Consider the following 13,309-nt stretch of genomic DNA (forward strand, 5'->3'; position numbering starts at 1 on the left):
CAGACCTTAACACTAAAGTAGGGCATGGAAAATGTAAAAAAACAAAACAAAGCAAAACAAAGCAGAAAAATATGCCATTTAAACAAGCTTAAAATATGTATGTGTAGAAAAATTACTATCTGCTCTTCAATTATGCATGCAAATGGGGGTTCCACATTAAATGCACTGGAATGGCTGCCAGTGAGGAGAGAATGGGAACGGACACCAGCCATGAAGAGGAAGAGGATGAACAGAAAAAAACCACCAGTGGGTTTGCTGTGGACACAAAATTATATCCCACTCTTCCTCCCACAGTTCCACCAGCCCCTCGGACAATCCTTTATGCTTGGCTCTCCCAATGTTTCTCCAAATTCCCTTCCCATCACCTCTACCACCCTCATGGCAATCCAAGCCATATCCTTCAGCCTCAGCCACTGCTCCCCACTGGCCTGTCCACTTCTACTCTTGCTGCCTACAGACCTCTACCCAGAGCATCCAAACAATGAGCTCCATGTTGCTCCTGCAGTCAGAAACTTCCACTGGCTCCTTGTCACATATGAACAAAATCCAGTCCCTACCACGGATGTTGAGGCCCTACCTGATTTGCTCCTGCCACCCTCTCTGGCTCATTTTACCACTTCTACCCACTCACTCTGCTCTGCCCAACCAGCTGTTCCCTGCTGTTCTTCAAGCTCTCCCACATGTTCCCACCTTGGTGGGCTCTTGCCTGCAAGGATGCTTTGGCCTGCGATGCCCTGAAGCAGTTCTCCCAGTCTCTGCTCAAAAGGCAGCTCCCTTAACTACAGAGAACAAACTGAGGATTGCTGGAAGGAGGTTGGTGGGGGATGGGCTTGATGGGGGATGGCTATTAAGGAGGGCACTTGTGATGATGGGCACTGGGTGTTATACGTAAATAACGAACCAGTGAACTCATCTCCTAAAACCAATATTGAATTGCATGTCAACTAACTAGAATTTAAATTTTAAAAAAAGAACAAAAAAAGGCAGCTCTCTGCCCTCCCCCTGCCTAAAACAGCAGCACCTGACACCTCTGTCCCCTCACCTAGTTACCTAGCCTCATCAGCCCTGGCATCTCCTATGCTAGTCTGTCAAGTCTGTCATCCCTCTACCCCACAAGGAAGGAAGGGAAGCTCTCTCAAGGCAGGGGCCCCTCTGCTGCCACCTGCTGGCCACTGAGCACCCACAGTGCCCGGCACCCAGTAAGGGCCCATCTCTTTGTTGAATATTTCATTTCGTAATTCTAACTAGCGGTACCTGACGTCCAAAGAGAAAACAAAATCCAAGTGAAACAAGACAAAACACATATACCAGGCCCTTTAATAAATCTTAGCTGGCTTTTATTTTTCTAGACAATCTACACCAAGTGCCAAAATACAAAGAAGATTCAGGTATGAGGTTCTTTTGTGTCCAGAGACCTAACAGAGCAGGGAGCATCTAGGCCCATCTCAGCCACAAGAATACAATCCCAGAACCAGAGCACCTACCACCCCATCTCTCGTCCTCTCCTGACAATGCTGATTACTCAGAAGGAAAACCCCAAGTGGGAATGCACGCCCTTGTAGGTGCCAAGAATATGCCCAACCAGAGAGAGAGCCCCGGGATGGCTCAAAGAAATTCCCCTGCTCTGCACACTCTGCTCCCGAAGGGAGGGGTCCCCACCTGCCATCCTGAGCAAGGGCCTTAGGAGGTTTCCAGGGAAACCATGTTACTCTCAGGAGAGAGGCAAGAAGCAGGTGACACAAAGGAATCCCTGGGGGGGAAAAAAAGGCTTGCACCTCCAGGGCCCCGTCACAAAACATTTGTTTGTGGGGGTAGCACACATGTGGGAGCTGGGAATACGGAGGAGATTTGGTCTGAGGATGTTGATAAAGGCTGCTGCCAAACTGATCAACTTGAACCATGCTGGTTAGTTTGGTGGGAGGACCGCATGACGCTGGCTCAGGTTGGACCCCCTTCCAGGGAGGAGCCTAGGCAAAGAAAGGAATGAGACCGTCCCCTGGGTGGGGCTTGAAGCTGTTAGAACACATGGGGGAGAGGAAAGAGAAGTCCTGCCACCAGAGGTTAAGCCCGTGGAAAGGGAAGGAAACAAGGAAGCTGTGTTTCCAGGAGCAGGATGGCCTCCACATTTTGAAGGCACTGAAGTCCCTAGGAAAGGAACATAAGCTGTACTTATGGCCTCTTGGTCCCCATGCCTCCTACTTTCTGAGGAAGAGCTTGCCAGGCTGGGGGAGGCAGGTGGGCAGTGTGAGTAAGGAGGAAATCTCTGACTCAGTCATGGCAGGTGCTGGTGGGTAAAAAGGGGAAGAAAAGGCTTAGGCTGCTTCCTTGTAGCTGTCACCACTTGGGGTCCAGGTGGTGGCATGGGAGACGGAAGGGTTGGCAGCTAGGGAATGTGGTAAGGTTGGAGGCAACCCTAGTTTCTAGAATCTTGGGACCCAAACTCCCACCCACCCTGAAATCCCTATATCCCATCCCCATCTCCCACAGCCTAACAAGTCACATCCCCTTATAAACATGGGGCAGGGCAGGCAGTACCAGGAGGGCCTTATGGTCTTTAAACAGACTTGGGGCCACACTTCAAAGTCCTCAGCAGGTGTCACCCCCACTCCACCCAGTATCCAGGGTGCTCTGAGGATCCAGGAGCTAATACATTTCACAGAGAGATGTGGAAACCTACCCGCTCCTAGAGAGACATAAAGCCCCTACAGCAGGGGGGTGGGGGGAATGCAGCAGCCCCAGCTGGGCTTTCTAGAGCACAGGTTTTCAAGCCACCAAGCTCTACACCTCCAGTCCCTCACAACTGGTACACTGGAAATTAATCCTGTGGGGTATAGCATGGTGGCTATAGATAACACTGTCTTGTCTGTTTGAAAGTTACTAAGAGAATAGATCTTAAAAGATCTCATCACAAGAAAAAAAAACTTTGTAATTCTGTATAGTGATGAATGTTAAAGAAACTTACTACAGTGATCATCTCACAAAACATCCATATATCAAATCACTGTGTTGTACCCCTCTCACCGATAGCATTTTACATGCCAATTATAGCTCAACGATAAAAAAGACAAAGGAATCGCTTAAAAAAATCATCACCACTTGCACGTTATGGCAATGCCAAAGTGCTGTAACAGTCTCTCACTGGTTACTTTCATCTTCAGTGTTAATCTCATTGCAGACAAATAAAAATTTGTGGCCTGCCACCAGCCTGCCAGCCACTCCGTGAGTAGCTATGTTTTAGACTGTGCTTTCTGCAATGATGGAAATATTCTGTAACAATGAGCACTTGAAGTGTGGCTAGTGAGACTGAGGAACTGTATTTGTAATTTTATTACATTCTAATTAACTTAAATTATAAATTAAATAGTGACACGTAGCTAGTGGCTGCCAGATTGGTTGGCACAGATCTAGAGCAACTGCTGAGAACACGGAAAAACCGCCATGTCCATGCCAGGCCATTCACGCAGGCAGACTCCAGACCGAACGTGGAGGACAGGAAGGCAGGAATATCCCAAAACCCACCTCCCCTCTGATTTGAAGAGCTGGCCTCTCTGTGATTAATATCAGGTGGAAACATCCACACAGGTGTGGACATGCATGCGCACACACATCTTTGGAGCTATGTAAATGCTCCGGCAAGTGGAGAGAGAATGGCTGCCCTACAGTCCTCAGAGCCGACCTTTCCCTCTTGCGAGGCCTGGAGCCCTTCCCTGACACAAGCAGGGGCTGAGGGAGCCCAGTTCTCCCAGCGGCAGCACGGGGCTGGGTCCATACCTTCCCCAGCCTCTCACACAGCTGGGCGGACAGCTGGAACTCCTTGGCGTAGCTCAGGCACTTAAGAGACAGCTTTGGCTCCTTGCATTCCAGATAGGTCTTGGCCAGTTCCAAGTACTCCACCTGCTTCTCCCTGAAGGAGGGAGAGAAAACAGAGTACCACCGAATGGTGACCTAGCCCCAGCAGATCCCACCAGCTGATCTCACCAGAGCAGCCCTGAGATGACCCCCGGGGACTCTTACTTGGGGCTGACTTTCTTGGATTTCATGTTCAGGGCAGTGTTGTGGGCCAGCGCCAGCTTCTCCTTCTCAAATGCACCTCCTTTTTGGTAACACTTGGCTGCGACCTAAAACGGGCAAAAAGTCTTGATTCCCAGCAAGGGAATGGAGGTGACATACAGAACAAGGGTTAAAGCATATGTGCCATGTTTGCGCTGACAAGGCAATGAGTCTCACTCCAGCCATGCCTGAGGCAGAGGAGCAGGAATGTGCTGATGAGCTTAAAAAAAAAAAAAAGAAAAGAAAAAAAAGGCCCCACAGGCTAAAACCCAGTAATGTTACCAGCAAATACTTTCCACTCAAAGGTTCCTTTTGAACACGCCCAGAGAGGTTCCTGGGTGGCTCAGTCGATTAAGCATCTGCCTTTGCCTCAGGTCATGATCTCAGGGTCCTGGGATGGAGTCCGGCATTGGGCTCCCTATTCAGCAGGAATCCTGCTTCTCTTCCTCCCTCTGTCCCTCCATCCCCACTCACGTGCACATGCGTGCACTCTCTCTCTCAGATAAATAAAATCTTGAAAGTGCCCAGAATCCATGGAAAAGCAATACGGGATATATTTTTATAAGCTGCCATAATTAACACCCTCACTTAATCTTCCAGTATCCATGTGTGAGAAGTTTCATCCTTCTCATTGTATACATGGAGCCATGGGCCTAAAGTCACCCAGTGGCTCTTCTGGGCCCCACACAGGTTTTCTCTAGTCAGTAACTACAATGGCTAACCAACCGTGTTGGTAGAACAGCCGCAGCACAGAAATGGGGGTAGAGATGGGGACAGAGATGATGTCACCACACATTCCAGAAGATAACTGGCTAGATCCCTGGCTCATGCAGGTCTGTGTTGAGCAAGTAGAAGGTGGGCAGACGGGCATCACAGGAATGTTGACTGGACCCCCATTCCTGCCAGCAGAAAGCTGTTCTTCTAAAGCAGGAATACTGACGCCATGTCTCAAAGCACAGGCTGGAGGACAGAAAGTCACACTTGGTCCAGCATGTAAAGATTAGGTCTCAGTGTGGGCAGGGGAAAGATTAAGTAGAGAATATGACATCTTGTTCCCTTGGGCTCTTTGCTTCAGCTTCCCCAGCCTCATGGACCTCCTTACATTCCCATGACCTGTGCCACACTCTTTCCCACCACAGGACCTTAGCACATGCTAGTCCTTCTGACTGAAATGCTCTTCCACTCCTTCTCTGCCCAGTTAACTTCATCCATCCTATAGGCCTCAGTTCTAGGCTCCTACTTAGAGCAACCTTCCCTGGCCTCCCTGTCCAGAACAGGTGGTTCTAGAGGCAGCTAGTCTCTCCCATGTGATACCTACAACAACTAGAGCTGGACACCCTTCTGAGTGTCTGTCCGGCTCACCATCACATCCCTGCAACCTAAACACAATGTTTGGCCCACAGTTCAACAGGAATTTATTGAATGAATCTCAAGTGATTGCCATTTGTATGGTGGTTCTGGAATGTTCACTGACAGGCAGCCAAAAACTCAATAAATCCCCTGAGTCCTGAAGTCCCTTACTGGAGTCAAAATAAAATCAGGTGAGGAGAAGGCTTTTTATAACATTCTCATCTGTGCCAACTCCCATAGAAAGATTTTAGACTCAAACCTTCAAAAGGCTTTTTTAAAGAGATAAAGAATTGGAAACCCATGCAACATGTCTGGGTTAACACCAACAGTGTTCTGAAGGGAATAAAGGGAAAGGCTATCTAGTTTTCCAATTTCATATCCATACCTGCTGCCATTCTATCCCCCCCCTTCCCTCCCCAAAAAGGATCTTGGTTTTATAACAGCAGCCAAGTTATAACAGCAGCCAAGATGGGCAGTGAATAAAGTTTCAGAGCTCTGTCAACCTCCAGCCCGTAAATACTACAGACTTATGGAAATAATTTGCCGACACATTCAAACACACAACAACGTGCATTCTGTTTTCTCACCCCTTGGGACTGGTTGCAAGGTGGCGACAGTCCTTCTGTCCTCCCTGTATCCACCCACGCCCCTTTACTGTGTAATTCTGCAGCTTCTCCCAACAAGACTGCTGCCTATGTCCCCTCCCTTCAGATCTGGGCTGTGACTTGCTCTGGCCAACAGAACGTAGCAGAAGCGACACAGGGCCAGCTCCGAGGCCAGGTGTCAGGGGGCCCCCTGTGCTCCTCTGCCCTTTGAACGCTGCTGGGGCATCAGGTGAACAAGCCCAGGCTCGCCCGCTGGAGGAGGAATCACGTGAATCAGGAGCCCCATTCACCCCCATCATCTGAGCCAAGAGCCCACCAAGCCCCGGAAGTAGACCTACTTGCTGACTGGTTACAGAGTTCAGACATGAGTCCCCTGGCTGAGACTACAGAAGCCATTCCGCTAAACTCAGCTGTTGGTTAACCACCTGCAGCACTCTCTCCTCCCTCCCTTGCATGATGGCAGGACCTCCCTCCCATGAAGGGCTGAAACTGCAGGATGGGACTGCTCTCCCAGACAGCCTCACAACAGGCATGGCATGTGACCCAGTACCAAGCAGTGAGATGTAAAGAGAAGTCCACAGGGGACTTCATGATCAAGAAAAGAGACCTACGAGAAGAAAAGCCCTGCCTGGGATGCTGCCCAGGGGAACGGGCAGCTTGGCACTGCGTCAGTCATTAGGTTATCAGACGAGCCGCAGGTGACACAAGGAAGAACTGGAAGGAGACAGGGCTCATGATGAGTTTGTTGAGCTGGAATGTCTGTGCCTGGCAGGTAGAGACTTCGTCACCACCGTGTCCTGGGAAACACACATGCCATGGAACTGTGGGATGTGTAGGGATGCGGATGGTTGGGAGAGGGATGGGGCTCTTCGCACTGGTTTCACTATTTCCAGAGGACCGGCAGAGGGAACGCTGGCTGGAAGAAGGCTGTGCAAGCTCACTAGGGTGGCCTGTGGCTGAGACTGGTCAACTCAGTCTAGAGTTAAGGCTTAATCCCTGCTCACCAGACTCAGCTTGGGAGTCAAGTCCATGTCGAATCAATTTGAAAAACAAATGACCAATCTGTGACTATTTTTAAAATGCAGTGGGATGGCAGCAAAAATGTTTAAACACAGAGCACAGGAGGGAAAGAAAATAAGCAGAAGGCTCTGTCAACGGGCCAGAGGCCGTGACCCTCCATTTTCGTGGCAGTCCAGCTGGCGCTCCGCCACAGTGAAGGGTTATCACGCTTGCCCTGCAGAAGGAGCTGGACAGGGAGCTCTCCTCATCGCAGGGTGGCCAGATGTTTCTGAAGAAGCAGCACAAGCACCACAGCCTTCACCCTCTCCTGGTGACAAGCATGATGGTAGAAAACCAGCCTGTGAGGCCAGATGAGGTCACCAGTCACAAAGACTTCCCTCTCCCCTTACCTTCCAGCACTGGTGCTTCGCGTAATACTCTCCTTGCGCGATCCACTCCTCAGGTGTGGATGTCTTAACAAACATGCTGTCATCCAAGTCTAAAATGAAAAAAGAAGAGTGGGTTTGCTTCTCTGAGTGTTTATTCCCTTAAACTTGTCATTATGGACTGAAGTTTGCCCCCTTCCCCCACCAAAAAAATGTGTACATTGAAGCCCTACACCTCAATGTTTCAGAATGGCTTTAAAATTGTGATGATGTTATAACAAAGCCATTCAAGTGAATCCTAGTCCAATCTATGTTCTTACGAGACGAGGAGATTAACACACTCAGAAAGAAACACCAGGGGCTCACACGGAAGAAAAGCCGTCTACAAGCCAAGGAGAGGGGCCTCAGAAGAAACCAAATCTGCTGACACCTTGATCATGGCCGTCTTGCCTCCAGTACTGTAAGACAATACGCTTTATTACAGCAGCCCAGGCAAACAAATACCTGTATTGTCTTGCCAGGATTCATTTTAAGATGGATTTTAGCTTACCAAGCCAGGTCGCTGTGGGCTTTGGAAGGAGGAGTCAGGGATAAGAAAGGACATTGCTCAGTTTTTGAACTTCTGTCTACCTTCCTCTCCTATGGTGACAGATTAGAAGACAAAATATTCTAATTCCTCCTAGAAAATCCAAAGCCATGTGGCTCTTAGCAAACTCCCACCAGGGGTTTTAGCAAGGAACAAGGTGATAGGGTTCTGCAGTATTTTCAAACGTGCAGACTTTGCCCTCAGGGTAAGCAATGTGACACATCCCCATTGGTGGACACAGACTGTCACAACCACCAGCTGTCAGGCCCTTCTGTTGTCCCACTAGCCTGTTGGCGACTAGACCAGTCACCCCTCCTGCAGCTCCCCTGAGCATCTAAAGCTGTGGTCAGCCCTCTCTGCAGTTTCTCAGCCTCGGCTGCAAGAAGGACGTGGAAATCTGACTACCAGCATGAAATTCAGTCAAATCTGGGCTGAAGGGGTCCAGGATACCCCGGCCCATGGATATCAAGGTAGGCAACCAGGCAGAAACGCCAGCTTCCTTTGGAGGGCGCAAAACCCTCCTTGTCGGCCATCTGCCGTGCACTGTGTGCAAAGATGACTTTGCAGCGTCTTGTCCTGACTCTGTGCGTGCTATCTGTGCTGGTGACATTCTGTCCTCACAGGGAGCTCCCCAGTATCTCCGCATAGGGCAGGTGAATGCTACCAGCATGATGATAAAGATACCCAAGTTACACAGTTGCAATGCTCATCCCCAGCTCCCCCTGCACAGCGGTAACAGATTTTCTCACAGACTTTATCATGTGCAACTTATAACCCACCTAAGACTCTCCTTTTTCTGGTGTTCTTAACACTACCAAGACAGAAAATAAATTGTGACCTTGTTTCATTCGGAATCTTTAAATGCAAGAAAATTGTCTATTTTGATGATCTCTTATAACAGGTACCAGAACCTACTTTGGGGATGGAAGGAGTAGGCACCACAGGGAAGATTAAGAATGACCACAGCAAGCCAGCACCACGCCCCCCACCCCAAAGCTTTTTGTTGAAGAAGTGAAGGCCCAGGGTGAGGAAGTAGGCCTGGACAAGGTCACATGGCTGCACAGGTGGAAAGTTCTAATAAGAAGCTAGGGTTTCTCCATTCCAAGACTTCAAATTTCCCCCTTACACCTAACAGGGCCGAGGAACAGAACAGCTAAGCCTGGACCCAGGCTGAGCCATTGGCTGCAACCAGAAATAGTCTCCATAAAATTGGCCAGAAAATGCTCAGGAAAACAGCAGACCTCTGCACAGTGGCTGAGCCCTGCACTTTCCCCCATCCACAGAGAAATTAAGTGCGGCCTGGAGGAGCCAACTTAACAGCTAACTCATAAAGACAACAATTTTCTCCTTTATGAAGGGCTGATGACTTCTGTGCGAGTTATCCTATCAGGAGATCTTCACTCCATTTTTTAATTAGCCAGTCTCTGGAAGTGATCAACACAACACACAATATTGGTTTGGCTTTTTAAACATTGCAAACAGCACAGAAGGGCAAAAGGGGAAAAGTAAAAGTGTCCCTATATCCTCAACAACCCGCACTCACCAGTCCTAGGACCAGAGCAGCCACCGTGAACAGTTCCTCACTAATGGACACTTAGGTCGTTTTAATTGCTTATAATTACAAGTACGGCTGTGAGGAACACTCAATGTGCATGTATCTTTGAGATTTTACACAAGAACATCTCTAGGATAGGTTCCTGGAAACAGGAATTGCTGGGTCACTTTTAACCCAGCACAATTTTCTTTGATAGATATTGCCAGTCAACTCTCCAAAGACTGTAGCAATTTGTGTTCCCCCAACAAAGCCTATTTCCTCTCAACCTCGCCCAGGACCCTCACTTTTTTTTTTTTTTTTTTTTTTTTTTTTTTTTTTTAAAGGAGGCTCCACACACAACATGGAGCTTGAACTTATGACCCTAAGATCAAGAGTCAAGATGCACTACTGACTAAGCCAGCCAGGCCCCCGCCATGACCCTCATTTTTAAAAGGCCAATAAAAGATCTTCCCTGAAGGAGTTAACCTCCCCCCCATCCCATTACAGCCACACTGTCCCACACACCTTAGCAGTAAATACAAGCTCTCATATCTCCAAAGAATGTGGGAAGAAAAGAAAGCACTTTCCAAAACCTATATCCTTTATACCTCACCATAAGAAGTTGAGAGTAACATGTCTTGTTTTATTTTGTTTTGTTTTGTTTTGTCTGGGGGTGGGGAGGTTATTATTTAAATGAGAGTAACATGCTTTGTATCCAAAATCCAGAATAGCTTAATGAGATCTTACCTTTATTTTCATCTGTCTTTACAACTTGGACAAAATTTCTTCTCATGAAATATTTGAAAGCGGGAGCCCGCTTCTCTGGGTTTTCATCAAAGATCCAGAGGTTAACCCGGGCCCGTGTAATAGCAGTATACAGCTGCTTCAGCTCTCCATTGAGGAGCTAAATTGAGGACAAAGACAGAGAGCATTTGTCTACAGCTTCAATGTGATACACTTCAATGGGCTTACTCATTTTGGTGAAATACAGAAACCAAATTTAAGTATAGCAGAAGCATGAGCGGGACAGGAGGCTCACTGTGGCCACAGCAAAGATAAGCAAAGCTCCAGCAAGGGAGGTACAACATTAGCACAGGACTGCCCTTATCTGCTGTAATTTTATATTTTGAAATAATCATAGGTTCATAGGAAGGTAATATAGAATGGTCCCATGTGCCTTTTACTCAATTTATCCCAATGGCTACATCTTACACAATTACTGTAACTTATTTTTACAAATTAAGCCCGTCATATACTTCTATGACCACTATCATTAGTACAAAATTACTCATGACCTATGCCATGATTGAGGGCTGCAGATATCAGGGGGTTATGACTTGAACACGGGGAAGCCCTACTCGATTAAGTAATGCACATTTCAAAACAACAGTGGGTTTGTGGCTACCTAGAGGTTTGCATAGCTAGGCAGTGATTTTAACATTTATTTCTGTAGAGCCTTCTAGGCATTTACTGAAATAACCTGATAACTGCTATTCTGTTTGTTTTGCACTTTGTAAAAGACATAAAACCAGGGCAGTAATTTCTCCCCAAAGTTTTTCATTTTACTCGTTCAGTTTTCACTCTCTCAAGGTTCCAACAACCTCCATCAGTTAAGAACTCTAAAGAACTGCTCAGTTTTGGCCTTCTTCTCAGTGAGGCAGCTGCAATGTGAAGGGAAAGGAAGCTGGGTCCCTTCACAGTGTAGTGGAGAAAAATCTGTCACCCCAAAATGTGGACTGCCATCTCTTTGGCATGCGGATTATCTTAGGCTGACTATTTTTAAGAAACAAAAGGTTCACAAAGAACCTCTGACCTTCCCCCTGACTGCCTAAGAGAATTTAGACAGAGAACCTGCTCCAGTAAGGGAGCAATCACCCTAGATAACTGTCGTATGCATGAACTAGTGGTACTAAACAGGAAGCACCATAGCAAAATCTGTTTGTGTGAACTCCTCTCTGGGTCCCATTGTTTCTGGAGGCCCAGCAAACATTTGCTTACCAAACATTCATCTTTTTCATATTCTTGTGAATTGCTTTCTTTCCCTTTGAAGCCCTAGATCCCTGGCCCCTTCTCCTTGGTTCGGGATGACATAAATACCTCATTTTGCCTGTTTTTGGAATCTCATGTTTAAGTTGATTCCCTGTACATACATAATTAAACTTCATTTTCCCTTCTTAACCTTTTTAAAAGATTTTATGTATTTATTTGAGAGAGAGACACCATGAGTGAGAGAGCAGAAGCAGTGGGCACAGCAGAGGGAGAGAGAAGCAGACTCCCTGCTGAGCAGGGAACCAGATGCAGGGCTCGATCCCAAGACATGACCTGAGCCAAAAGCAGATGTTTCACCAAATGAGCCATCCAGGTGCCCCTAAATTTTATTTCCTTCTGTGAATCTGTTTCATATCAATTTAATTTTCAGACCAGCTAAAGGAATCTTAAAAGATAGAGAAAAATTTTTTCCTCCCCAACAACAGTCAAGCCTGGTATACAAGTCTCCATGAACTACTATCCTGGACTTCACAGCTGAGTTCCCTGTCAGCAACTTCAAAATTTCTGGAGAGTTGAGTTCCAGAGGTCAATAGTAGGTACAACCCTCCCTCTTTCACTTTCAGATAGTGCCCCACCCATCAAGCCCCACTCTGCTAAGAAAACAGAGACTGAGATCCCTGCCATGCCTACTACCATCCTCCACTCCCTGGTGCTGATGCACAAGAAAGCCAGGCAAGTACCAGGCTCTATTTTTAACCTCGTTTTCTCATCCAAACCTTGTTTTCTGACCACCCTCCCACCCCAACAACCCTGTCAAATAAGCACATAGACAAATGGCAGAAAATCACCTTGTACATTTCTGGATTCACCATGAGAGACCGACCCTGGGAGGAGCTCGGTTTATCCAAGGGCACTTCAATCAGTGGTCGGTTTTCCTGTCTGGAGTCAGATGATGAAGGCGTAAAAGAAGAAATGATCTTCCACTCCTTGTAAGCCTGAACAACAATGACAAATTAAAAACCAATAGAATATGCCCTTCAGCTGTACACATAGCCTCATGGTGAATTAAACCCCTTTTCCTGGCTTGGGGGTCCCCAGCCCAGCTGTAAGGAGGGGGCCATCCTATAGCCTCAGTTGAGGGGACCTCAGGTGGCACAGGGAGGGAAAGGGGAAGCTACCACGGAAACTCTCCCAGACACCTGGCCAAGATGGCTGAGAAGCCAGGCACACACACCCACTTCCAAGAGGAATGCTATAACACCCAGAAAGTTTCTTGCTTAAAGAATTTCAGCAAGCAGTATGGAGGGAAGAACCCAGTGTCCTTCACCCCTTTCACAATGTGTGAGAGATGCCACTTAGTGTGAGCTGTTAAGACATATATATGACAAAACTTTCTAACTAAATTATTTACTCAAGGATGGAACAAAATTCAGGATCTATGAAGTACAGTGTGCATAGGAGACTGAGAACAGACAGAACACATTTTTATCTCTGTTCTTTCACTCCTTAGCTATGTGATCCCAAACAAATTGTTTATTTATTTCCTCCGCATCTCCTTTTCTTGCTCTCTAAAATGGGGATGACAAAACTATCCAAGTTTGTTTGGAAATAAAAGGAGATAATCAATGTCAAGTGTCTAATATAAACCTTGACAAATAGTTGGTATTTTAGCCATGTGTCCCTTTATCTAAACTCAACCACAAAACTACAGTGACTATGTAGACCAGAAGTTAGCAAGTTTTTTTTCCAAAAAGGTCAGAGGATAAAAATTTCAGGTTTCATGGGCCATGTGGTCTCTCTCACAACTACT

At 47.1% G+C, this 13,309-nt stretch overlaps 1 protein-coding gene across 1 annotated transcript in view; it reads right to left on the reverse strand.

The window, feature by feature from the left end:
* LOC111159037 (tetratricopeptide repeat and ankyrin repeat containing 1) overlaps nucleotides 1-13,309 on the reverse strand; it is a 98,065-nt gene that overhangs the window by 11,200 nt on the left and 73,556 nt on the right. The window contains exons 16-20 of the mRNA XM_022521406.1: nucleotides 12,348-12,494; nucleotides 10,258-10,414; nucleotides 7,415-7,503; nucleotides 4,015-4,118; nucleotides 3,772-3,904 (exon numbers count right to left, since the gene is read on the reverse strand). Of these exons, the coding sequence (XP_022377114.1) occupies nucleotides 3,772-3,904; nucleotides 4,015-4,118; nucleotides 7,415-7,503; nucleotides 10,258-10,414; nucleotides 12,348-12,494 (630 nt within the window). The remainder of the gene's footprint in view (nucleotides 1-3,771; nucleotides 3,905-4,014; nucleotides 4,119-7,414; nucleotides 7,504-10,257; nucleotides 10,415-12,347; nucleotides 12,495-13,309) is intronic.

Source organism: Enhydra lutris, unplaced genomic scaffold, assembly GCF_002288905.1.
Source record: "Enhydra lutris kenyoni isolate GAN:26980312 unplaced genomic scaffold, ASM228890v2 scaffoldscaffold66, whole genome shotgun sequence".
Lineage (NCBI taxonomy): Eukaryota > Metazoa > Chordata > Mammalia > Carnivora > Mustelidae > Enhydra > Enhydra lutris.